Source organism: Salvia splendens, chromosome 20, assembly GCF_004379255.2.
Source record: "Salvia splendens isolate huo1 chromosome 20, SspV2, whole genome shotgun sequence".
Classification (NCBI taxonomy): domain Eukaryota; kingdom Viridiplantae; phylum Streptophyta; class Magnoliopsida; order Lamiales; family Lamiaceae; genus Salvia; species Salvia splendens.
In genome coordinates, this window is record NC_056051.1 from 2,967,085 (window position 1) to 2,990,221 (window position 23,137).

At 39.1% G+C, this 23,137-nt stretch overlaps 3 protein-coding genes across 3 annotated transcripts; 1 reads left to right on the plus strand and 2 right to left on the minus strand.

Moving 5' to 3' along the window:
* Positions 1 to 733: 733 nt before the first annotated feature.
* On the plus strand, positions 734 to 6,864 carry LOC121781215 (cellulose synthase A catalytic subunit 2 [UDP-forming]-like). Its single transcript, XM_042178929.1, has 14 exons — positions 734 to 1,194; positions 1,565 to 1,760; positions 1,856 to 2,067; positions 2,159 to 2,255; positions 2,333 to 2,507; positions 3,303 to 3,569; positions 3,656 to 4,001; positions 4,124 to 4,261; positions 4,341 to 4,466; positions 4,555 to 4,767; positions 4,851 to 5,124; positions 5,256 to 5,452; positions 5,530 to 5,880; positions 5,973 to 6,864. Exons 1-14 carry the CDS (start codon positions 1,114 to 1,116, stop codon positions 6,552 to 6,554), a joined length of 3,255 nt encoding a protein of 1,084 aa, XP_042034863.1. The 5' UTR covers positions 734 to 1,113; the 3' UTR covers positions 6,555 to 6,864.
* A 2,331-nt stretch (positions 6,865 to 9,195) lies between these two features.
* Positions 9,196 to 17,077, minus strand: LOC121781238 (protein LIKE COV 2-like). The gene is made up of 4 exons (XM_042178965.1): positions 16,866 to 17,077; positions 10,909 to 10,961; positions 10,706 to 10,760; positions 9,196 to 9,354 (listed from the first exon to the last, which is right to left on the minus strand). The coding sequence occupies exons 1-4, from the start codon at positions 17,022 to 17,024 to the stop codon at positions 9,331 to 9,333; spliced, it is 291 nt and encodes a 96-aa protein (XP_042034899.1). The 5' UTR covers positions 17,025 to 17,077; the 3' UTR covers positions 9,196 to 9,330.
* A 1,999-nt stretch (positions 17,078 to 19,076) lies between these two features.
* LOC121781235 lies at positions 19,077 to 20,524 on the minus strand. Its single transcript, XM_042178961.1, has 2 exons — positions 19,783 to 20,524; positions 19,077 to 19,673 (listed from the first exon to the last, which is right to left on the minus strand). Exons 1-2 carry the CDS (start codon positions 19,884 to 19,886, stop codon positions 19,193 to 19,195), a joined length of 585 nt encoding a protein of 194 aa, XP_042034895.1. The 5' UTR covers positions 19,887 to 20,524; the 3' UTR covers positions 19,077 to 19,192.
* Between the last annotated feature and the right edge of the window lie 2,613 nt (positions 20,525 to 23,137).

The window sequence follows — 23,137 nt, forward strand, 5'->3', positions numbered from 1 at the left end:
AATTTAAAATACAATTTTATAGAGACATCCTTGAATGTTTTATGTTTCACTTTCGATGTGGGACAAAATCATTCAAGGATGTCTCTATAAAAGAGAAACAACCAAGAATGAGTTTGTCCCACATCGAAAGTGATACATAAAATATTCAAGGATGTCTCTATAAAAGAGAAACAACCAAGAATGATTTTGTCCCACATCGAAAGTGAAACATAAAACATTCAAGGATGTCTCTATAAAAGAGAAACAACCAAGAATGATTTCATAAATTCGCAAGCCCATCAAATATATATGGGCTATTACGAATTTCTTGTATTCATTTATTTGTAAAAATTATTTTTAAATATAAAAATAATTTTTATAAATAAAAAGTATTTTTTAAAAAATTTGATTTTTTTTTAAAAAAATTGATTTATTGCGTCAGCGTGACGACGCCCACTCGCGGGTCGGCGAGTGGGCGTCACGCATGGCGCAGGGGCGCGCAACGTCGCCACGGCGCGTGGCGTGACAGCCCGTCCCGTGTCTCGCATGCACGGGTCGCGGGACGGGAGCGGGACTGGACGATGTGCCGCAACGCGTCGCGCGAGTGTTCCGTCCCGGACGGAACGCTCGCGCGCCGCGTTGCGGGTGCCCTTAGTTTTTATGAAAAATATAGTAATTGAGAAAAATAGCCAATTGTATTTTTGTCCTTGTTGGCATTTGCGGACACACCACTATCCCATACAGCTCATTTCAACTCATGGAGAGAGAAAAAATGATAGAAGTTTTCCTCCATCATTACCTGGGTATCTCTCAAGAAAAGAATCAAGAAAAACCACACAAAATACCCACCTACCAATTCTAAAATTTTATATTAAACCGACACTTCTGTTCACCGATTGCCAATGCCATTGCAATAATAGCCTCTCTCTTTAGCTAGGGCGTCTGTTAATCCGTCGTTTTCAGCTCATTGTTAATGCAAATTGGGTTTATTTAAGTAGCAAAACCATAAAAATAAACCCCATTTCTTCCTCTCTCGCTTTGCTGTCTGTGTCTGCGCCAATGGGGCTCGCGTTTCTCCTCTCTTTCCATTGATTCAGCCTCTGTTTCTTCCATTTATGAGCTGAATTCTTCGCCATGGACACTAAAGGGAGGCTCGTTGCTGGCTCGCACAACAGGAATGAGTTTGTTCTCATCAATGCTGATGACATTGGAAGAGTAAGATTTGAGTTTTTCATCTTTCTTGAGTTTTTCCTTGTTAAAGATTTGATCTTTTTTGTGGGATTTCAAGGTTTTGGCAATCTGAAAACCAACTTCTTTCCTACTTTCATTATAATTGAATGTTTCAGTTTAACAACTTTTTTCCCGATTTAGTTTCTCTTAGCTCTTTACAACTTTTCTAGATTTCCGGGCCATTCCACATTCCTGTCTTTTAGTTTTCACTCAACTGAATTTCTCAGTTTTTTTGGGCTCTCTCCGGATTTTTCTCACTTTTTTACAAATCTGTAGTTTCCAATCTAGTTTTATGTTAATTGATTTTAGTAATTTCTTGATCTAGTGCTAATCTGAAGATTTCCCTGTTTGGCAGGTGACTTCTGTGAAGGAGTTGACCGGGCAGATTTGCCAGATTTGTGGAGATGAGATTGAATTCAGTGTAGATGGAGAGCCCTTTGTTGCTTGCAATGAATGTGCATTCCCTGTTTGTAGGCCTTGCTATGAGTATGAGAGAAGAGAGGGCAATCAAGCCTGTCCTCAATGCAAAACTAGATACAAGCGTATTAAAGGTGATTTATTTGTTCTTTTATCACTCATCCTAGCTTCTGAATCTAGTTGTTGAATTATTTCACTCATTTTCTTGAAATTTTCTTCTAATTTTCAGGGAGCCCGAGGGTGGATGGGGATGAAGATGAGGATGAGTTTGATGATTTGGAGCACGAATTTGATTACAATGAGTATGAGCAGCACCACATTGCCGGAACAGCCTTTTCTTCACGGGGCATTGGCCGGACTACCTCCGGCATCACCACTCACTCGGAGATGGATCCCTCAGCTGTCAACTCCGAGATCCCTCTCCTCACTTATGGCCAAGAGGTAGTTGTCAATTTGTCATGTATCTTGTGAGTGTGAACAAAAAATTAACTGCAAGATTCTAATAAAGTTTGCATTTTGGTTCTCGATAAAGGATGACACGATCTCAGCCGATAAGCATGCCCTGATTATCCCCCCGTACGGTGGGAAGCGAATCCATCCGATGCCCTCTTCTGATTCATCCATGACATGTGAGTGTTTTGTGGTGTGATTGTTGATGCTTTTTTGTTTAGTGATGGTTTTCTTGATCTCGAGTTTTGATGTGTAGTTCCACCGCGGCCGATGGATCCGAAGAAGGACTTGGCTGTGTACGGCTACGGCACTGTGGCGTGGAAGGAGAGGATGGAAGAATGGAAGAGGAAGCAGAATGAGAAACTTCAAGTTGTGAAACATCAAGGAGGCAAAGGGAGTGGAGATGAGCTGGATGATGCTGATTTACCAAAGTAGGTCCTTCCTTTACCAATTCTCTGTTTCCTTCCCTTTTCAAGTGCTTCACAGAGTGTCGGTTGTCTCACATTTAATGGCTTTATTTCCTATGCTTTTAATACTTGTAATGGAATTGTGTACTGTTTGACTTATAGCTTTTGCCTTCACTGCTTTGTAGCCGTTGTAAAAGCTTGTTAAATTAATGGTATTTAATATTGACCTAAACGTGCTAACGATATAATAAACTACCTTGTAAAGTAGGTATTTCTCAGCAAGAAAATGAAATATTGGTTTTATAGTCTATTTATTAGCTGAGAATTTCGGCTGCGGAAGTGAACTGTACAAAACCCTGTAAATATTGAGAACGCGAACGGAGAATTGGTCATGGATATGATTGAATCGTCATTGTTATTATCCATAGACAGCATGAAATATCGAGTATGTGAAATCTGCGATACAATGTGGCAGATGAAATTTTATACGGCGGAGGAACTAAGACAGCTAATTTAGCTTATGCAACTTACTCGTATGATAATCTTAGAGATAAACTATAAAGATTTTACAGTGTACTTTCCGAAACCTTAAAGTTTCTCCAAAAGTAGCACTCCTATAAATGAATAAACTCAGCTCCTTTCTTCCATTTTAGATTTGTCAAAACTGCTAATTTCTCCAGTGTTGCATTAGTAATATATTTAGGTAAATGTATCATTGGTATTTGCCATGTAGGTCTCTTCTAAAATATAGAATGTCCTTCCTTTTTAGCTTTTTGTTGTATTTATGTAATCTCAAATCTATTTTGTCCTTGTTGACAGGATGGATGAAGGCCGACAACCACTTTCGAGGAAGATACCGATTCCTTCAAGCAAGATAAGCCCATACAGAATCGTCATTTTGCTGCGTATGGCAATTCTAGGATTGTTCTTTCATTATAGAATCCGTCACCCCGTCAATGATGCATATGGACTGTGGCTAACATCAATTATATGTGAGATATGGTTCGCCATCTCCTGGATCTTCGATCAGTTCCCAAAGTGGTTTCCAATCAAGCGAGAAACGTACCTCGATAGACTCTCGTTAAGGTATACATTTTCTCCTTTTGTGTGCGAGATGCTCCCGCATCTTCGTGCTTCTGACCACTGACATGCATGTCAAACTTCTCTACCAGGTACGAGAAAGAAGGCAAGCCCTCCGAGCTAGCTCCTATAGACATATTTGTGAGTACGGTGGATCCTTTGAAGGAACCTCCGCTAATTACAGCGAACACCGTTCTTTCTATACTTTCTGTGGATTACCCCATTGACAAGGTTGCCTGCTATGTATCTGATGACGGTGCTGCAATGCTTACTTTCGAAGCTCTCTCAGAGACGTCTGAGTTCGCTAGGAAGTGGGTCCCGTTCTGTAAAAAGTTCAAAATTGAACCTCGTGCTCCCGAATGGTATTTTGCGCAAAAGGTTGACTATTTGAGAGACAAGGTAGAACCGACATTTGTGAGGGAACGTCGTGCAATGAAGGTATCCATCCTCTCCTCTTTTTCTATTGCGTACCATTTGCATTGCTCTACAAGATGTGTCAAGTTGTGTTATTTTCATTCAAGAAAACGATAAAAACTGGGTTTGAACTTGTTTTGATGCAGAGAGAGTATGAAGAGTTTAAAGTGCGGATAAATGCGCTGGTTGCAATGGCGCAGAAGGTTCCCGAGGAGGGTTGGACTATGCAAGATGGTACTCCATGGCCGGGAAACAATGTCAGGGATCATCCTGGCATGATACAGGTATATTCGACTTTCTGATTTCATCCCATCTATGGGCACAATGAATTGCTCTAGAATTAACTTTATATTTGCTTGATAGGTATTCCTTGGTCAAAATGGTGTTCGGGATATTGAAGGTAACGAGCTTCCTCGTCTTATATATGTTTCCCGTGAGAAGAGGCCTGGATACGAGCATCACAAGAAAGCCGGTGCCATGAATTCTTTGGTAACTACCTTTCCTGTTATTTTCCTTTCTTGGAGTTCGGTATACCGGCAAGCTATCTAACCCTGAGTTTGCTTCTTTCTAATTGAAGATACGGGTGTCGGCTGTCATCTCAAATGCTCCTTACCTACTCAATGTTGATTGTGATCACTACATAAATAACAGTAAGGCTCTCAGAGAATCTATGTGTTTCATGATGGATCCGCAAGCGGGCAAGAAAATATGCTACGTGCAGTTTCCTCAAAGGTTTGACGGCATTGATAGGCACGACAGATATTCGAATCGCAACGTTGTCTTCTTCGATGTATGTATCAAAAACCTTTCCCCGTGTTACAGCTTCGAAATTTCGGTTTAGATTCATGAATGATTGAATTTATGTTTGTTCAGATAAACATGAAAGGTCTTGATGGGATCCAAGGTCCAATTTATGTCGGAACTGGATGCGTCTTCAGAAGGCAAGCACTTTACGGACACGACGCTCCCAAGAAAGCAAAACCGCCGGGAAAAACGTGCAATTGCTGGCCAAAATGGTGCTGCTACTGCTTTGGATCTAGAAAGAAGACTAAGAAAGGGAAATCGAAGGATAATAAGAAAAAGGCGAAGAACAAGGAAGCTTTGACTCAGATTCATGCTCTTGAAAACATTGAGGAAGGAGCTGAAGGTGAGGATATACCTTAAATGATCATCTAATTCAACAGTTATATATACCATGCTAATATAAAAAGATGTATATGTAATGTTTATATCTTCTTTGTATAATTTGTTGACATTTTCTCCCTTGTTGGGTGGCAGTAATTGGCAGTGAGAAGTCAGCCCTGATGCCCCAAGTAAAACTCGAGAAAAAATTCGGCCAATCACCGGTTTTCATTGCTTCAGCAATCCTAGAAAACGGTGGGGTCCCTGCAGGAGCAACGTCTGCGTCGCTCTTGAAAGAAGCTATTCATGTGATCAGTTGTGGCTATGAAGATAAAACTGAATGGGGAAAAGAGGTACACACTACACTCGCTGCTTGAGATAATTTATTTCCCATGTATAGATTCTGATCCCGAATGTTAAATATTGCCAGGTTGGGTGGATTTATGGTTCGGTTACTGAAGATATCTTGACCGGTTTCAAGATGCATTGCCACGGCTGGCGGTCGGTCTACTGTATGCCTAAAAGACCGGCGTTCAAAGGGTCTGCCCCAATCAATCTTTCTGATCGTCTCCACCAGGTTCTTCGATGGGCCTTGGGATCTGTCGAAATTTTATTGAGCAGGCACTGCCCCATCTGGTATGGATACGGATGTGGTCTTAAACCACTGGAGAGATTCTCGTACATTAACTCGGTTGTCTATCCATTGACTTCACTGCCATTGCTCGCTTACTGCGCTTTACCAGCCGTCTGCCTGCTTACTGGCAAATTTATTGTCCCAGAGGTCAGTTATCGTTCCTATGCAAACGTGATATTTGATTGTTTTTCTTTTTCAGTCGAATCTGATATCGAGTTGTTTTTTCGTTGTATCTGCAGATAAGTAACTATGCGAGTATAATCTTTATGGGGATGTTCATATCCATCGCCGTGACTAGCGTACTGGAGATGCAGTGGGGAGGAGTTGCGATCGACGACCTGTGGAGAAACGAGCAGTTTTGGGTGATCGGAGGCGTCTCATCTCACTTCTTCGCTCTAATCCAAGGCCTCCTCAAAGTGCTGGCCGGTGTCAACACAAACTTCACCGTCACATCAAAAGCAGCAGACGATGGAGAGTTCTCGGATCTGTACCTCTTCAAGTGGACGACTCTACTGATCCCGCCCATGACGCTGATGATCATCAACATCATCGGGGTCGTGGTTGGAGTCTCGGACGCCATCAACAACGGGTACGAGTCGTGGGGGCCTCTCTTCGGGAGGCTCTTCTTCGCCCTGTGGGTGATCGTCCATCTGTACCCCTTCCTGAAAGGTTTCATGGGGAGGCAGGACCGCCTCCCGACCATCATTGTTGTGTGGTCGATTCTTTTGGCCTCGATATTCTCGTTGCTGTGGGTTCGTATCAACCCCTTTTTGTCGAGGGATGGCATCGTGTTAGAAGTGTGTGGCTTGGACTGTAATTAGACGATACAAAAGGGTAAAGAAGTTTAGGTGGTGGCTGAGTTAATGTGTAGGTAAAGAAGCTGCGAAATCGAGATCAACGTCGGTCGGTCCGAGAAGGTCGGAAAACTATGGAAACTGCAGCTCTACTGTGGCCTACTGTGTTGCTGTCTGTGTAGATAAAATTAACATACTTTTATTTGTCGTGCAAACAGTTTTTTTTTATTTGTTATGTATTCTTTGGATCAAGTTGTGTTCTGTAAAACAAATGGAACGCTATAAATTATAGTATTTCATTCTCAATAAAAAGGTCTGATGCGATAATTTGCTTTCACCTTTTAGAAATGGGAACATCAAATTGTCTATTCCTCAATTTAGCCTTTTTGAAGGGAAAATGAAAAGCGTGTAATTCTTTATTTTTTTTATCTTCTAAAATAAAATTCTATTGGACCAAATGATTGTCCAATACAATAACAGACAATAGCTTCCCAAACAAGATTGAAATCTCTATAAATAACCTTATAAACCAATAGAATCAAATCAATCTAAAAAATAAAACTGCAACACACTACAATTCGCCGGCGCCGGAAAGAGAGCCGACGAGACTTATAGGTGGAACGCTGAGGAAGGACGGTGGCGCGGCGTGTGAGGGCGGCTGGGTAGCGACGAGGCGCGACGGGTGACGAAGGCGGTGAGGCTGAGCAAGGCGGGGAACGGCGGCTAGGCGAGCTATGCAGTGCGGCGGGTTTGGAGGAAGCAAGTGGGCGGGGAATCACGGCAGTGGACGGCGAGGCAAGGCGTGCCGACGAAGTGTGCCTTTGAGGCAAGCGGAAAGAGGCAGGCGGGGCGGGAGGCGGCGCATGGCGGAGAGAGAGGGGGGGAGAGAGGCGGCGGCTAATGGCGGCGCATGAAGGAGGCAGGTGGCGGCGGAAGGAGTAAATTACCGTTGAGGGGGGAGAGAGAGAAATGATTTAGGGTTTCATGGAATAGTAGGTATTGTATGCTAAGAGCATCAGCAATGGCGCCCGTCCCAATAGAATTCCGACCGGCGTGCTGGAATTCCGCGGCAGACGTCCGCCATTGTGCATGGTATGCACGGATACAAAATTCCGCCGAGGACACCACAGTTTCGCGGTGTTACGCGGAATACTGTCGCGACGGGCGTGCGGACGTCCGCCATTGCGTTGACTCCCACGGACGTCCGCGTGGAATTCCCGTTTATTGCATTATTTTTTTTAAAATTTCTATATATACGACTCGTTGAACTGCATTTCATTCGCACCACTTGTGTCGAAATATTTTATTTAATGAAAATTTTTATTCCCGTTGAACTGCTCTTTTTTTTATTTAATGAATTTTTTCCCCCTATTTGTGTCGAAATTTTAATTCCGAAAATTGTTTAATTTGTGAATTTGTGGTTTTTTAATTGTGGGAAGTCCTTGGGATGTCCGTCACTGTGCAGTGGAAAGTCCTTATGATGTGGCAGTGGAGTGGGAAGTCCGTATGACGTGGCGGGAGGTGTTTTTGGGAATTCCGCGCCACTGCTGATGCTCTAATTGCGCTCTAAGTTGGGCCTTTATTGTAACATATAATTTAGGTTTTAATAGTGTAGTGTAGTAGAATTTATGTTAAACTCTATTATTATTTTTACTACACTATAAAGCTAGGTTCTAAATTAGACTTTAAATTTATTGTACTTTGTATATATTTTTAAAATCAAATAAAATTTGTATATTAATTTCTTGAATATTTTTTTATTATTCTTTGGTATATTGAATATATTTTTAGAATTTGAAGTGTTTCATTTATCAGGAAGGAGAAAATTATTAATTTGGAATATGACAAGATAAGTATATTTTTGTTTTTGTGAATCTTTTTGTTGTTTTGGATTTTTTTTCTATAGTTTCATTACTAGTATATTATTTTACCGCTGATATTATTTCAAACCAAATAGAGTTATAATTTGGTGTTGGACCATGTGTACATATTTGAAATTTAATTATCATAAATTAAGTAATTAAATTGATATATTAATTTACTAAATATTTTTTATTACTGTTTAGTATATTAAAATTATTTACAATAAAAATAAATTATATTTATAGTTAAATTACTAAAGATAGTATACATAGTTAGAATTGAGTTGACTTTGATTTATTCTATAACATAGTACTCCAATATATTGTTATTCAAGATATTTACTCATATTTTTAATTTTAGCTTATCAAAATATTGGGATATGTGTCTATAAATATTATTTATTGAATTTAAATTTGGCTAAAGTGAATAGATTAATTGTGAAAATTTTACTGTATTTCATTTTTGCTTTCTCATGTTGGCCTATTTCTAAAAAGACATGTTTTTAGTCATGGGCAACTGTATATTGTATTTTAAAGAGCCACAAAATTTTATTAAAAAGTGATGATGTTGATGTTTGATTCTATTATTATGATGTTTACTAAAATGTTTTCTATGATTAATGTGTAGTTGATTTTTTATATATTGATTTCAAGTACTTTAATCTATTTTTTTAAATAAATATTAAGGAGATTAAAACATGGCTTTACCAGATAACTATTAAGGAGACTTTAGTCAAGCATTTACTTAAAATGATGCTTATTGACAACAATACATCAACACGGAAAATGAAAATAACCTGGTGAGATTGCAGAACTAATTTGCTTCGATGCTGAATATATATGTCTTACAAAGGGCATTCTCTTTATAAACCATTCTCCTATCAAGAAAACAGTGGAACCCAACCATGACGAAGCAAACATACCAACAAAGAAAATAAAGATTATTGATGTGATGAATCCAAGGCCTGCACCAGACAGATATAAAGGAAAAATCAGCGACAAACAAATCGAACTGGAGGAAAATCCACATGTTTGTGACCAATGGATCAAAGAATTATGGTCCGCAATGTTGTCAAAGCAGTATGGCGGCTTATGGCGTTCCGCCCGAAAACCGCCACAGGGATATGACGTATCGGTATGGCGGGATATGGCGGTCATTAATTAAATAAATAAAATAATATTTATATATAATTCAAAAAATTAGAAAATAATAAAAATATAACATCAAAATTCAAAAACTCTTTAAACAATTAATAAAGCAAAAAATAAAAAGCTATTATATATAAGTCTAATAATTAAAGTCTTTAGTTCAACAAAGCATAAAGCCATCATAAGCAATACACAATAGTCATCAAGCTCAACATAGTCTTCTAGTTCATCCTCATCACTAGAGGTGCCCAAGGTTTACGGTTCCGGCGGTTAACCGTGAAACCGTAACCGGCGGTTATGGTTCTGAATCGGAACCGTGAGAATTTACCCGAACCGAAACCATCGATTTTAGAACTGTGGTTCGGTTCAGGTTCAAAAAATTCCGAACCGAAACCGTACTAGAACCACCGCTTTCGGGTGGTTCCAAACCGGAACCGTGAAAAACCGACAGAAAACCACGAAACCGAGTTGGAACCGCAAAAAACAGCCGAAAACTAGCAGTTCAGAACCGTGAAAAACCGTAAAAACCGTCGGTTCGGAACCGAAACCGAAACTGGCGTTTTGGAGCCGTAATCACGAAACACCATCGCGGTTTAGTTCCGGTTCGGCAATCTCCAAAACTAGAAGCGGCGGTTCCGAACCGTAACCGCCGGTTCCGAAACCATGGGCACCTCTACTCATTATCATAGGCATCCATTGCTTCATCACTATAATTAGGGTTTCAATTTCTATTTTAAGTTTAATCTATTTTCATTTTAATTATAAAATAAAATGGGTTAGAATGGTTGGGTGGGCCGATTCAGTTTTGGGCTTATACCAAAATTCAATTAAAAAGTAAAAAATCCATTAAAAAGTCCAAATTAGAACCAAAAAAGTCAAAATTATTGTAAGTCAAAATTAGAACCAAAAAAGTCAAAATTATTGTAAAACACCGCCATAGCGGGATATAATGGCGCCACGACCGTGGCGGGCATGGAGGCCGATCCAGAAAAATCCCATAAATCGGTGTGGCGATGGCGTTTTCATTACTAACCGATATGATATAGCGCCATATAACCGCCATAGCCGCTATTTAACGGTCCGCATGAAAAATGTTGAGTTAACAGTCAATGAGGACCAAGGATATATATACTCAGCTTCAAATAGTGTCATGACCAAAGAACTTACCAAATATTTCAATGCCAAGCCTCTCATATATAGGGCTGAAGAAACCATCAACGACCTGGATAAACCACCAAGTGATAAAAAATGTAACAGCAACTGGAAATAAAACCACACTGCAATATAATTTTTTATTAGAAAGGGAAGAAAAAAAGAAGTGAATAAGATGGTAAACAAGATTACTATATTGAAGCAAAAAAAGTCATTACCATCCAGTCATGAACTTCTTGGAAACCCAACTCTGAAGAACAGCATAGCAAGCCTGATAAAGCACACACATCAGGGTGACTTCCCTTTAAAACGACATGAGTCCTAGCTATTTATCAAAGATTCTCAACAGAAAATATATAGGCTTTGTTAGTAACACCCAAACTTTCTAAATGATAATCTAATACTGAGGATGGCATAAGCATGCTGACTCCTCATCATTTGGTATACATACTTCACCTTGAACTTAATTGGGTGATTGTTATTTTCAAGTGAACATTGGAAAAAAATATTTATATTATAGAATTAAGATTTTATTAAAAATAATTTTAATCAAAATAAATTTGGGTCATTTTTTATGTTATCAATAGTAAGAATCATAAATCATGAATATAATTAAGAATATTATCAAATTATATAAATGATAAAAAATAGTAAAGTACATGGGAGAACCAACCAACCAACCAACTGCCCAAATTGTTGTTAGATAATTATATTTTCTTGCGTTAGATCGTACAAGTTATCTACACTACATCACCCACCCACAGGGTGGAACAGCCCAAGAGTGGACTCTATCAATACCATTTCTATCCAGACACATTACACACTCTAGATTCAGACTGATAACACAAAATATTTTTCTAGGATAAAACCTTAACATGAAGTGTTTGTAATAAGCAGATTTCTTACACAAATGTAGCCAAACCAAACCACTGAAAACACAGAGGAGATAGAATATAGTATGTCAGGAAAGAAACTCATTAGTCCTGTAGTTAGCAAGATGCCGAGAATCAAAACTTAAAAAATATACTTAAAGCATTTTGCAGTATTCAATATCCAAGTATTCAACAGCTGGATAGAAAGGGGAACATTTCATAGGTTTTATAGATTTTACCCCTACATTTTGCTTCTATATGGATACATAACATATAATTAGTAGAGGTGTCTCAAACGTGACATGCAGGAATTTAGGGTGTTCCTTTTCTATCTCTTCTAAGTTCCATTTCTCTTTTTCACACAGGTTTGGGTGGATACACAATCATATACTCACTGGACACTGCTGTTATTCAAGCTAAGCTTTAGATGCTTGGCCCTTGAGAAATCCTATGGCATATTCTTTGTTTCAGAAATTATTCATGCAAATGCTACTTAAATAGTGACCTTGTCCTAGGGCTCCTTTTAGGCTCCAACTACTACATCAATGTTTTATGCAAGTGCAGAACTAGATTAAAATCATTCAACAGCCAAGGATCACTAAAGAGCTACCATTCTTTATTGTTCTTTCTTAGGATTAATTCATCAGCTAATGTCTCTGTCACCAATTCTGATAAGTTCACTAAAGGTTCAAAAAACAGAAGAAATAAAACTTGTAAATAAAAAAGAAGCAGAAAAGAAGCCGACATGCTGTTAGGAGTGCAAATCTCTTAACAAAGAATATCCTGTCGAATACGCGAACAACACAATCAATCCGGCGCCCCAAACCTTGAGGTCGGCGGTTTCACACACGGCTGGCGCGGAGATCTTCTCCGTCGGCAGCGATTGGGTTTTCTTGATGTATTGCACAAGTATGTGGGCAAAATAATTCTTCATTAATTGAAAGCGGAATTAATGAGAAGCCCTATTTATAATATTCTAGACCCTAGGGTTGGTTCGGCCTAAACCTATACGTCGGGAAAGAACCAACAAAGAAAACCCGACGGAGCTTATAAAACGCTCGAGACAATAATTGTTTTAAATAAGGAAAAAAGAAAAACAATAAAAGAAATACGTAAAACAAAGTACTTAGTGCAAAAATAAAAGACGTAAATCAGCATCCTCTTAGGCATTCTGTCGAGCAGCTGGTCCGCTACTTGGGACGAAGTCGTGGTAACGCTCCGGCTGCTTAATATCCTTCGTCGGTCTCAGCTTCCTCGCCGTGTCCACCTGCGAGTCTTCGACTGACTGATTCTCCAGCTCCTGAACGGATTCTGATGTCGACGAACTCTGCGTCGGGGGCGACGCAGCCTTGCCTTCAATTGTAGTCTCCTCCGTTACTCGTGATTGTGTTGAGTTCGTAACAACTCCCCCGTCCTTAGAAACTTCCTTGTCCTCAAGGGAGAGGGTGGGAAATCGTTTCATCAAATCCGCCAATGGCTCCCAAGAAGGAGAATCCGAACCATCCAACCACCTTACTAACACATGCTCCACCCCAGCGCCCTTGTGCCACAATATTTTCGAATCCAATATAGCCACTGGATGGACTACAGGTCGATTCCCGACAAACTGCTCTGGGAGGGGCACGATTGGATCATCCTTCACAAAAGCTCGCAGAAGACTTACATGGAATACATCGTGAATACGACTTCCTTCTGGCAAACACAGTCTGTATGCCACTGGTCCAATCCTCTCCTCCACCTCGAAGGGACCGTAAAAACGCTTGGAGAGCTTTGCCGAGATGGGCCTCGCTACAGAATGCTGGCTATATGGCTGTAATTTCAGCCACACAAAACTTCCAACTTCAAATTCGATATGGCGTCGATGCCGATTGGCTGACGCGGTCATCCGTTGCTGCGCGCGGGACAGGTTTCTGCGCAGCTCGATGAGAAGCTCTGCCCTCTTTGTAGCTGGAGCGTGAATCACATGCGCCATGTAGCACGCCTCTCGGCCCGCAGTTCCATCTATGTTAAGAACAACGCATTCAAACTCTCTTGAGACAGTAACATCCCCAGTTAGCCCTTCATCAAGATTGGAACCATCTCCAACGATGACTACATCTCCAATCCCCTCCAAGTGGGTTTTTTTTTGCAATATGTGAAGAAACCCACTGCCCACCTTGTGTTTTATGCCTAAAGGTAGCAATTGTAGGAATACAAATTGGTAAAACTCCCCACTTACAACGTGGGTATGTACTAATTCAACCACCACCAGAATTATGATGTACACCATCTTGTCCTTATCGAAGTCAAAATACGAGAGAGTGATGTAGTTATCAATACCAACACCGGGAAACTGCTGCGCCTGCTGACCGTCAATCAAAACACCATTCCATAACATACAACAGAGGCTAATAATATCATAAGCATACGCTATGTAATAGTAGATCCCCAAACACTTTTTCTAGAACTCCTTACCCTGCCTAGAAGCTAACTGGTCGGCAAAATCCGAAACCTCCACACAAAACAACCCAATAAATCCAACTCCATTAGGCCTGCCTGCATAATATTGCAATTCGGTCAGCCTGTGGCCTCTTCTTGTCCAATTGATTTCACATTTGTTAACCAGCTCGGGTGTGTGCGGAAACCAGAGCTGCTTCACATCTTCCCACTGGTGTGGCGTCATCCAAACTGCGAACTGATATATTAGATCATCCAGATCAAGAGTCAGTGTAGCTGGATAAAGCATTCTTGTCGACTCATGTACTACTAAAGTCATCCCTAGAACTACTTTCCACCCAATCGACATATTTAATTTGTGGCTGAGTCCAACTTCAAGACGTCGGATATGCTTCAGATTAGTATTATACGCATAGTTGCTTCCCCTCCCCTGAGCTTCCAACAATGCTGCATCCAAGTGAAAATTCCCGCCAAGTGCAGAGCCTCCAATGCTAAACTCATGTTCCTGACTAGGCCTCCCCCAATCATTCATCATTAAACCAAGCATGTTGTCATCACTGCCTCGTCTACATCCATCTCGGTCCACATTTATGATAATGGTGCCAAGTTCGGACAAAGACTCCAAAACTACAGGAACTCTTCGAAGCTGTGAGGATTTCAGCAAAAGAAACACACCAGCATCGGTGATGGCATCTCTAGACAACTCAGCATCGGGGACAACCTTATCATCGTTGGAGACAACACCGTAGCCGCAGATATTATCCCTAGAGTGGTGATGCTCATGATCAACCATCGGTGTTATGCTAGTCCCCTCCACATATAACATGTTTTTGCCACGGCTCAAACAGTGCAAGGGGTCATGTCCGTCCCTATCAGGTCCTTGAGGGTAGCGATCTGCCGGCCTCTCCCAGCTCGAGCCATGCCACGAATCACGGCAAGCGCGGTAGGGGGCTGCTGCTGTACTGTGTCGTGGAGGGCGGCCCTCTGGCCGGTGTGTCACGCGAACGGTGCCTCGTCGACGCCGAATATCCCCACCACGGTCACGCTGGCCGTGGTTGAAATTCCGAGGGACATCCTCGTTGGCCGTCCATACATCACGCTGGAAGCGATATCCGTCCAAGTCCGCGTAGTCCGAAAAATAGGGCAGATCCGGTTCGGGAAGGCGTCTGGCTTCCAACCTATCAACCCTTCTATCCCTCGCATCCAATATAAATTCCAATTGATCAAATCTTGCCATGATTCGATCAAAACCCTGCGTGATCGGGTCAACTCCACCCGAATCATTCCATTGGCGGCCCGAAGCAGAAGGATCCCCCCTGGGTGGTGGTCGGGGTGGGCCTCCTCCGTCACGACGATGTCCCAAAGGCGGCCGGCGCGTCGGACCGAGAACCACCTCCTGCGCGTTTCCTCCCGTCAATACCGGTGGGGAGCGCTGCAATTCCTCGACTATATCCATGAGTTCAAGGTGAAAGCACCAGTTGTTAGGAGTGCAAATCTCTTAACAAAGAATATCTTGTCGAATACGCGAACAACACAATCAATCCGGCGCCCCAAACCTTGAGGTCGGCGGTTTCACACACGGCTGGCGCGGAGATCTTCTCCGTCGGCAGCGATTGGGTTTTCTTGATGTATTGCACAAGTATGTGGGCAAAATAATTCTTCATTAATTGAAAGCGGAATTAATGAGAAGCCCTATTTATAATATTCTAGACCCTAGGGTTGGTTCGACCTAAACCTATACGTCGGGAAAGAACCAACAAAGAAAACCCGACAGAGCTTATAAAACGCTCGAGACAATAATTGTTTTAAATAAGGAAAAAAGAAAAACAATAAAAGAAATATGTAAAACAAAGTACTTAGTGCAAAAATAAAAGACGTAAATCAGCATCCTCTTAGGCATTCCGTCGAGCAGCTGGTCCGCTACTTGGGACGAAGTCGTGGTAACGCTCCGGCTGCTTAATATCCTTCGTCGGTCTCAGCTTCCTCGCCGTGTCCACCTGCGAGTCTTCGACTGACTGATTCTCCAGCTCCTGAACGGATTCTGATGTCGACGAACTCTGCGTCGGGGGCGACGCAGCCTTGCCTTCAATTGTAGTCTCCTCCGTTACTCGTGATTGAGTTGAGTTCGTAACACATGCCAACTCTTCCACTTTGAATCTCCAAAAGGGACTTTCCTTTTGAATGCATCTTATTTTCCATAATTAATACTCAACTCCAGTACAACAACATCCCGATATTATGATCCAACATACAAATGCAAATCTTTAAGAGCCCAATCCATTTAACAATGTAATATCCACACAGAATCCAACACTCATTATGTGGTTCAGCAGGAATCACCAATCATTTAACGCTACACCAGGATATTGCATTACAGAATTTCATATAATTCGCCCCCTCCCTTGTTCTGTTTTTATTTACAAGACATTTCCTTTCTATAATCTATATTGTGGTTAAATGAGTAATTCTTCAACAAAATCTCAAACATGATCTATCCTAATATACTAATACCAATCTTAGTACTTGATAGAGGTTATTAGTGGGAAAAAGTAGACTTTATAACACTATATCATCGCTCACTGGATCAAATTAAATAGCTGCGAGTATACAAGTACTAAATTCTCAAGCATTTTGAGTGTGCATTAACATCATTACATATAAGGAATTCAATTTTTATCCTCTCAGAATTTAACTGATCTAATCAACCAATATCCGACTCCAATTCACGCAAACACCCAAAGTAACTAACAACAATGCACAAGTAAACAACAGAAAGCAGCGATAACAGTAAACCCCCCCAAATAATTCAAATATTCTTCAAAAAATCAAGCAATTGAAAAATGTGAATAATGGAAAGGTGGTCTGACCTTGCGCGTGGAGGAATTGTTGGGGGAGTGGGGCGGGGATTTGACGGGATCTTCAACGTCGTCGTTTGGGCGGGTCGGCGAATTCAACAACCCCGAGGCCGCAGAGTCCTTCTTCCCCCGATTGCTGCTGCTCTCCGCCGCCATTAGCTCCACTCTCATAGGCCGACAGAGTTGAAATTGAAAATTACAGTATTGGAGAGTGGATTTTGGGAAAATTGCGTCAATTTCGTAGATTTTCTAATTCACTTTTTCTGCATACAAGCCCCAACACATTCGGATATTTCAAATTCACCCCTCAAATGTTCACAACCCATCAAAATGTATACTCAAATTCTTCAATATTACATTTACTAGTAACTTTTTAGTTTTTATATTAAGAAAGTTAATTTCTTCGAGATTAATTATTCTTTTGTCATTTCGGTCTCTCCCTTATTTAACAATCCCGATTCACTTTTACTCCACTAACTTATTTTATTTATATTTTATTACTATAAAACTAGTAGAGTATGTATAAAAATGAGATCCACCACATGCCACAATCTTTTTTTCACTTATTTCTTGAAACTAGTATCATTATTTTTTCCATTTATTTCTTAAAACTTGGGTCGAACTTGATGACTTTTAATCGCAGACGAAAGGAGTACTGAACAACTTTTGTTTTTAAGTGCTTTACATGGTGTGAATTATTATATAGTAAAAGTTTAAATGTATTGAATATATATTTTTGTATTCAAATTGGCAAGAAAAAAGTTCAGAAGCGCAATTCATACATCAACGAAGCATTTAATTATATAATGTGAGTTGCAAATTAGGTTTTGACTAAATAATCCAACGCTATGTGCATTGAATTTTGAGGTACTAATTGCATTATTGGAGTTTAAATGAATGTGGACAGGGGTGTCAAAATGGATATCGGGAATTAGATACGCGATATCCAAACCCGAAATATCTGGTAATTGGATATCCGATACCCAATTTTTCGGGTTTTGGGATCGGGTTCGGATATAGGATTTTTGGATTATCGGGTACCGGATAACCCGATACCCGATCGGGTATACCCAAACTATCCAAAATATCCGATTTTTTATATTTTATTTTTAAAATTTAATAAATAATGTATTTATTCTATTATTTAAAAATTAAATAATTAAATGTACTCCCAAAATACTTAACTCTTAAGTCATATTTTGGGCTAATGTATGAATTGTGATGTTTATTATGGATGAATAAGGGGTGTTATAGCTTATGAATTTTTTATTTCTAAATATTTGTAGTAGTTTTGTTTTCTTAAATTCGAACGACTTTAAATTTGTATCAAATTCGAACTACAAGTTTGTAATTTTATAAGTTTGTAGCTAATTTTCTTAAAAAATAATAAAATAAAATCCAAAATCGGGATTGGATACCTGAGTCGGGTATCCGGGTACCCGAAATCATTTTCGGATCGGGTATTAGATTTTGAGAAATTCGGGATCGGGTACTCGAAATTTTCGGATCGGATATCCGCGGCTACCCGATTTGACAGGCCTAAATGTATATTAGTTTAGAAAGATAAAAATAGTACTCCTACTTTTCTGTCTTACAAAAAAAATTCATTTTAATCAGTTTTTAACATTTTACAAACATATATATTTTCAACTTTTGGATACTTCAGTACACATTTAACAATTTCTTAAATATTCATGACATCAAGTAATGAATTATTTTGTGTGACGCGGGGAGGAGTATAAATTATTTTCTTATATATCTACTCAAATGATTTAGAATTATGTCATATCTAAAAGTCCTTTAGAAGAAAATGGATTGTTGGGAAGGTATTGGTATCTTAAAATAAATTTTGTTTTTGCACGAATTTATAGGAATTAGGCATTGATGCTAACCTCACTCTGTCATGAAAGCGAGCTCTAAGACTATCTCCATCCGTGACACTCACTCAACCCAACCCCAATCAACTTTTTAATAAAATATTCATTTCTCTATCCTCCACATACACAACTCTCCCCCAATTCAACCCCCATCAACTTTTTTACTTCCATCAGTGACCCCAACCCAACCCAATTAAATATTTTCTTTATCATATATTTTATATTAATATTTTAATTTATAGTTAATTTAGATATATTAAATAATGTCTAAAAATTATAATAAAAAAATATATGATTCAAATTTAAAACAGAAAATATTAGATATTCAAATAATTAAAGCACAATATAATAATAAATTACACACATTAAAAAATACAAGGCGATAATAGAAATAAATAAACCAAAATACAAATGAAGAGTTAAAAAAAAGCTAGCTTAAACAAGATAAACATTAGTACATATTTAATTGTTTGTGCCTAATTTAATCCAAATGTGCTCAATCAAATCTTCTCGAAGAGCAATATGAGCTTCTCTATTGCGGAGTTGAGCTCGATTAGTCATATATGATGACAAGCTCCCGATCCGTTGAGTGGAATAGCGAAAGGCTTCAACATTTTCTTCATGTACTCTTGTATGCGTATCTTGAATAAACTCAGTGGCATCATAATAATTTTGATATGTATCACGTTCATCTTCTACTATCATATTATGCATGATGATACAAGCCATCATAATTTTTCCCATCAAAATCTTATCCCATACAAGACACGGCCTTCGCAAAAATGCGAAACGTGCTTGTAGGACTCCAAATGCTCGCTCAACATCTTTTCTAATAGACTCTTGGTGTTGAGCAAGCAACTTATGCTTTTGAGTTTGTGGAGAAGTGATTGACTTGACAAATGTAGCCCATGCAGGATATATGCCATCAGTAAGATAATACGCCCTATTATATTGATGACCATTCACAACGTAATTAACATATGGTGCTCGACCTTCTAAGACATCATCAAAAACAGGAGACCGATGAAGTACATTAATATCATTGCACGAACCTGGAGTCCCAAAGTATGCATGCCATATCCATAAGTCGTATGATGCCACAACTTCCAAAATGATCGTTGGTTTTCCACTTATCCCTGTATATTGTCCAGCCCATGCGTTAGGACAATTTTTCCACTGCCAATGCATGCTGTCTATATTCCCTATCATGCCTGGGAAACCACGTTGATCTGCTACATATAGAAGTTAGCCATATCTTGTTCAGTAGGTCTTCTAAGATATGTGGCACCAAAACATGAAATAACACTATCAACAAAATGCATTAGAGAGTCTCTTGTCGCCGTTGAACTCATCCGCAAATATTCATCGACGACATCGGATGATGTCCCATACGCCAACACCCGCATAGCTCCTGTACACTTCTGTAAAGAGGACAAACTTTGTCTCCCAGCAGCATCGCGTCTCTCCTGAAAATACTCATCGTTAGCAGTTACAGCTTCAACTATCCGAAGGAATACGGATTTGTGCATGCGAAATCGGCATCGGAACACCTCTGGTCCGTACGTCGGGTTGGGACCAAAGTAGTCATTGATCAAACGCTCAGCACCAATCTCGCGTTGCCTTTCACAATACCTTTTTCTGACTCTAGAAGCTTGGACCCCTGCAATTAGATTGGGAATGTTAGATAACATATTCTCAACAATTGTATAAATTTGATGATTTTGTTGAGAAACTCGTTCTTCCCATTGATTGAGTGCAATGGTATTTGAATCATCAGAACTTGAATCTGATGAAAGTGATGAGTTTTCAATGGAAGACATTTTTTGGAAATGGAGTGAGTATTTGGTGTTATCTTCAAAAAGAACTCACAAGCTATTTATAAACTAAATACTGTTTACAAGTGGCACGGAATTCATATTTTCACCTCCACATGTGATAGACACACTTGCAGTAATGCATGTGACATATCAATCACTTTTGCCAGGAAATGCATGTGATAAAGAAATTACGCTTGTGACATATCAATCACTTTTGCCAGAAAATGCATGTGATAAAGAAATTACTGACATCCCACTTAATTTTGCATGTGATAGAGAAGTAATCTTCCTGACATCTTAATAATTATTTTTACGGGTACATGCATGTGATATCAAAATCATTTCTGCAAATGCATGTGGTCAAAAATGATGTTTGTGACATCCCACTAACTTTTGCAGAAAATGCATGTGACACTAATTTATATAACGTAAATTTATATTACATAAAGTGCAAACAAAGATCACACCAAATGAAGAAAATTAAGATTACACAAAACTAACATTACATAATTAAAAGCACACCATACAAATATTACTACAACTAAGATCACACCAAACTAATATTACATAACTTATTCTCACACCAAACTCATCTCAAACTAAAAGCATTCATTTTCCAAACACAATCTCTGTTAGGTTGCGTTTCATATCTTGATCTTCTGGGGACAAGTGCTCTTTCTCCAACAACTTAAGCAACATTTTTTGGTACATCTTCATAGAGGGCCTATCCAGCTTTTCACGTTCTAGCTGCAGTCGAGCCCTTGCTATTTCGTTCTCATTATCTGTAGCTAGCCTAAGTGCATGAAGATCTGCAGCGCATTGTGCATTAATAGAATCAGATTGTGTTACCTTGCCTTTTCCTTTTCTTTTTGCCTTGTCTCTGCCTTAGGTCGGGAACTAGTTGAATGTCCAGATGTGGGGGTTTCCGGATTTGAAGGGATAATATACTCGCTGGATTCAGAAGTCTTTGTCCTCTTTGAGTTGCTATCATCCTGTTCATTAGCAAAATATTCATTGTCAGGAAATACCTGTGTTGCAGCATGAACACTCCACTTCTCATGTTTACTCATAACTTCATTAAACACTATAAAATCTTGAAAGTCGTTGCCTCCGTCGCCTTTGTAGATGCTATGAGCTTCATTCTCAACATCCTGGTCGCTCATTCCGCTCCTCTTTCGGGCGTTGGCAGCTCTGCAAGCAGCCACCCATTTGTTGCCATTTCCGTTAAGTCGTTTCCATCGACCCTTCAAAGAGTCCATATTTCTTTTGTTAATTACATCTGGATTTTCTGCTTGGCATTCATGATACAATTTATGGACATTTAGCCATAATGTATCTCCCTTCTGATTTTTACCACGCACACTATCTTCGCTTGCATAGACCCAAGAAGACATAAGTGTTATATCTTCTTTCACACCCCAACTCACATTTTTTGAGCTCCTCTGATTTTTGTTCGCTCGTTGGACATCTCCGAACAAATTGCGGGTGATATTTCCAGACGTGGGAATTTCAGTAGATGTAGGAATTTGGCTTAGATTTGGAGAAAATTCAAGGTTTTGTGAATACTCCGGATTAGAAAAAAATTGGGAGTTTGGTAAATAGGGACGATAGTCTGGATAATTTGGATCCATGAAACCAAATTTATCAAAACAAGAATGAAAAGAAAGTTAGTTTGTTTGTGAAGAGTTTTGCAATGCTTAGTGGGATATATATAGAAAAAATGAAGCACAATAAAAAAGTACTAAATAATAAAGAAATAATAAAAAATAATAATTAATCATAATAAAATGAACTAGTTCACGTGAATTTTTCAGAAGAGGGGCTCACATGAATGTTTGGAAGAATAATTCACATGAGTTTTAAAATGATATATAAAGACAAAATAATAATAATTAAATAAATTAAATTAATAACTAAAATAAATTAATTCAAATGGCTTTTTTGGAAGAACGTTTCACAATGAGTATTGGAAGGATATATGGATAAATATAATAATAATTGAATAAAACAAATTCATAACTAAAAGTAATAAAAAAATCAAAAATTAATTTAGTGTAAAATGTTCAAGATTAAAAATGTAAATCTATATATGGATAAATATATTTCTTATTGCAATAAAAATATAAGTACAAATTTATACAATTACCAAATTTGTACAACTAGTAATAAAATAAATCAATAAATAAAAGTAAAAGTATTTCAATATTGACCAATAGGATTGTGCCATGTGTACATGACCTCCACTTTTTGCTTGGGCCGGCAGGTTGACAATGGAAGAGGAAGTTGGGTTGGGTTGGGTTAATATAATTTAGAATTATTTTTATTTATTTGTTTTTTGTCCTATATAGGTGACCCTCCCTCCATTGTCACGGATGGAGGTGGTCTAATGCTCGTTTTGCAATTTGCAAAGTTCACAAATTGGGGACCTTGTTTATGTTATGGAGGTTTTTTTATTACACTGGCCCCTACAATTGCAACATATAATTATGTCATGTCCTTTTTGAACTGACTAGGTGGTGTTTTAGTAACTTGAAAGAAAGGGTTTTGCACGTGTGTCGTAGGCACGTGTTCCTTCATGATGGCTTGCATG

Bases quoted from the DNA above. Each gene is read 5' to 3' on its own strand.
- LOC121781238 (XM_042178965.1), bottom strand. From the start codon at position 17,024: ATGAGAGTGGAGCTAATGGCGGCGGAGAGCAGCAGCAATCGGGGGAAG. The intron at 10,962-16,865 runs GTCAGACCACCT...GTGCTTTATCAG, and splicing joins ACAATTCCTCCACGCGCAAG to GCTTGCTATGCTGTTCTTCA. The intron at 9,355-10,705 runs GTAAGTTCTTTG...TGTCTGGTGCAG, and splicing joins GCTTGGCATTGAAATATTTG to GCCTTGGATTCATCACATCA.
- LOC121781215 (XM_042178929.1), top strand. From the start codon at position 1,114: ATGGACACTAAAGGGAGGCTCGTTGCTGGCTCGCACAACAGGAATGAG. The intron at 1,761-1,855 runs GTGATTTATTTG...TCTAATTTTCAG, and splicing joins TAGATACAAGCGTATTAAAG to GGAGCCCGAGGGTGGATGGG. The intron at 4,467-4,554 runs GTAACTACCTTT...TTCTAATTGAAG, and splicing joins CCGGTGCCATGAATTCTTTG to ATACGGGTGTCGGCTGTCAT.
- LOC121781235 (XM_042178961.1), bottom strand. From the start codon at position 19,886: ATGGGCTGGACAATATACAGGGATAAGTGGAAAACCAACGATCATTTT. The intron at 19,674-19,782 runs GTTCGTGCAATG...TCAATATAATAG, and splicing joins TGCATACTTTGGGACTCCAG to GGCGTATTATCTTACTGATG.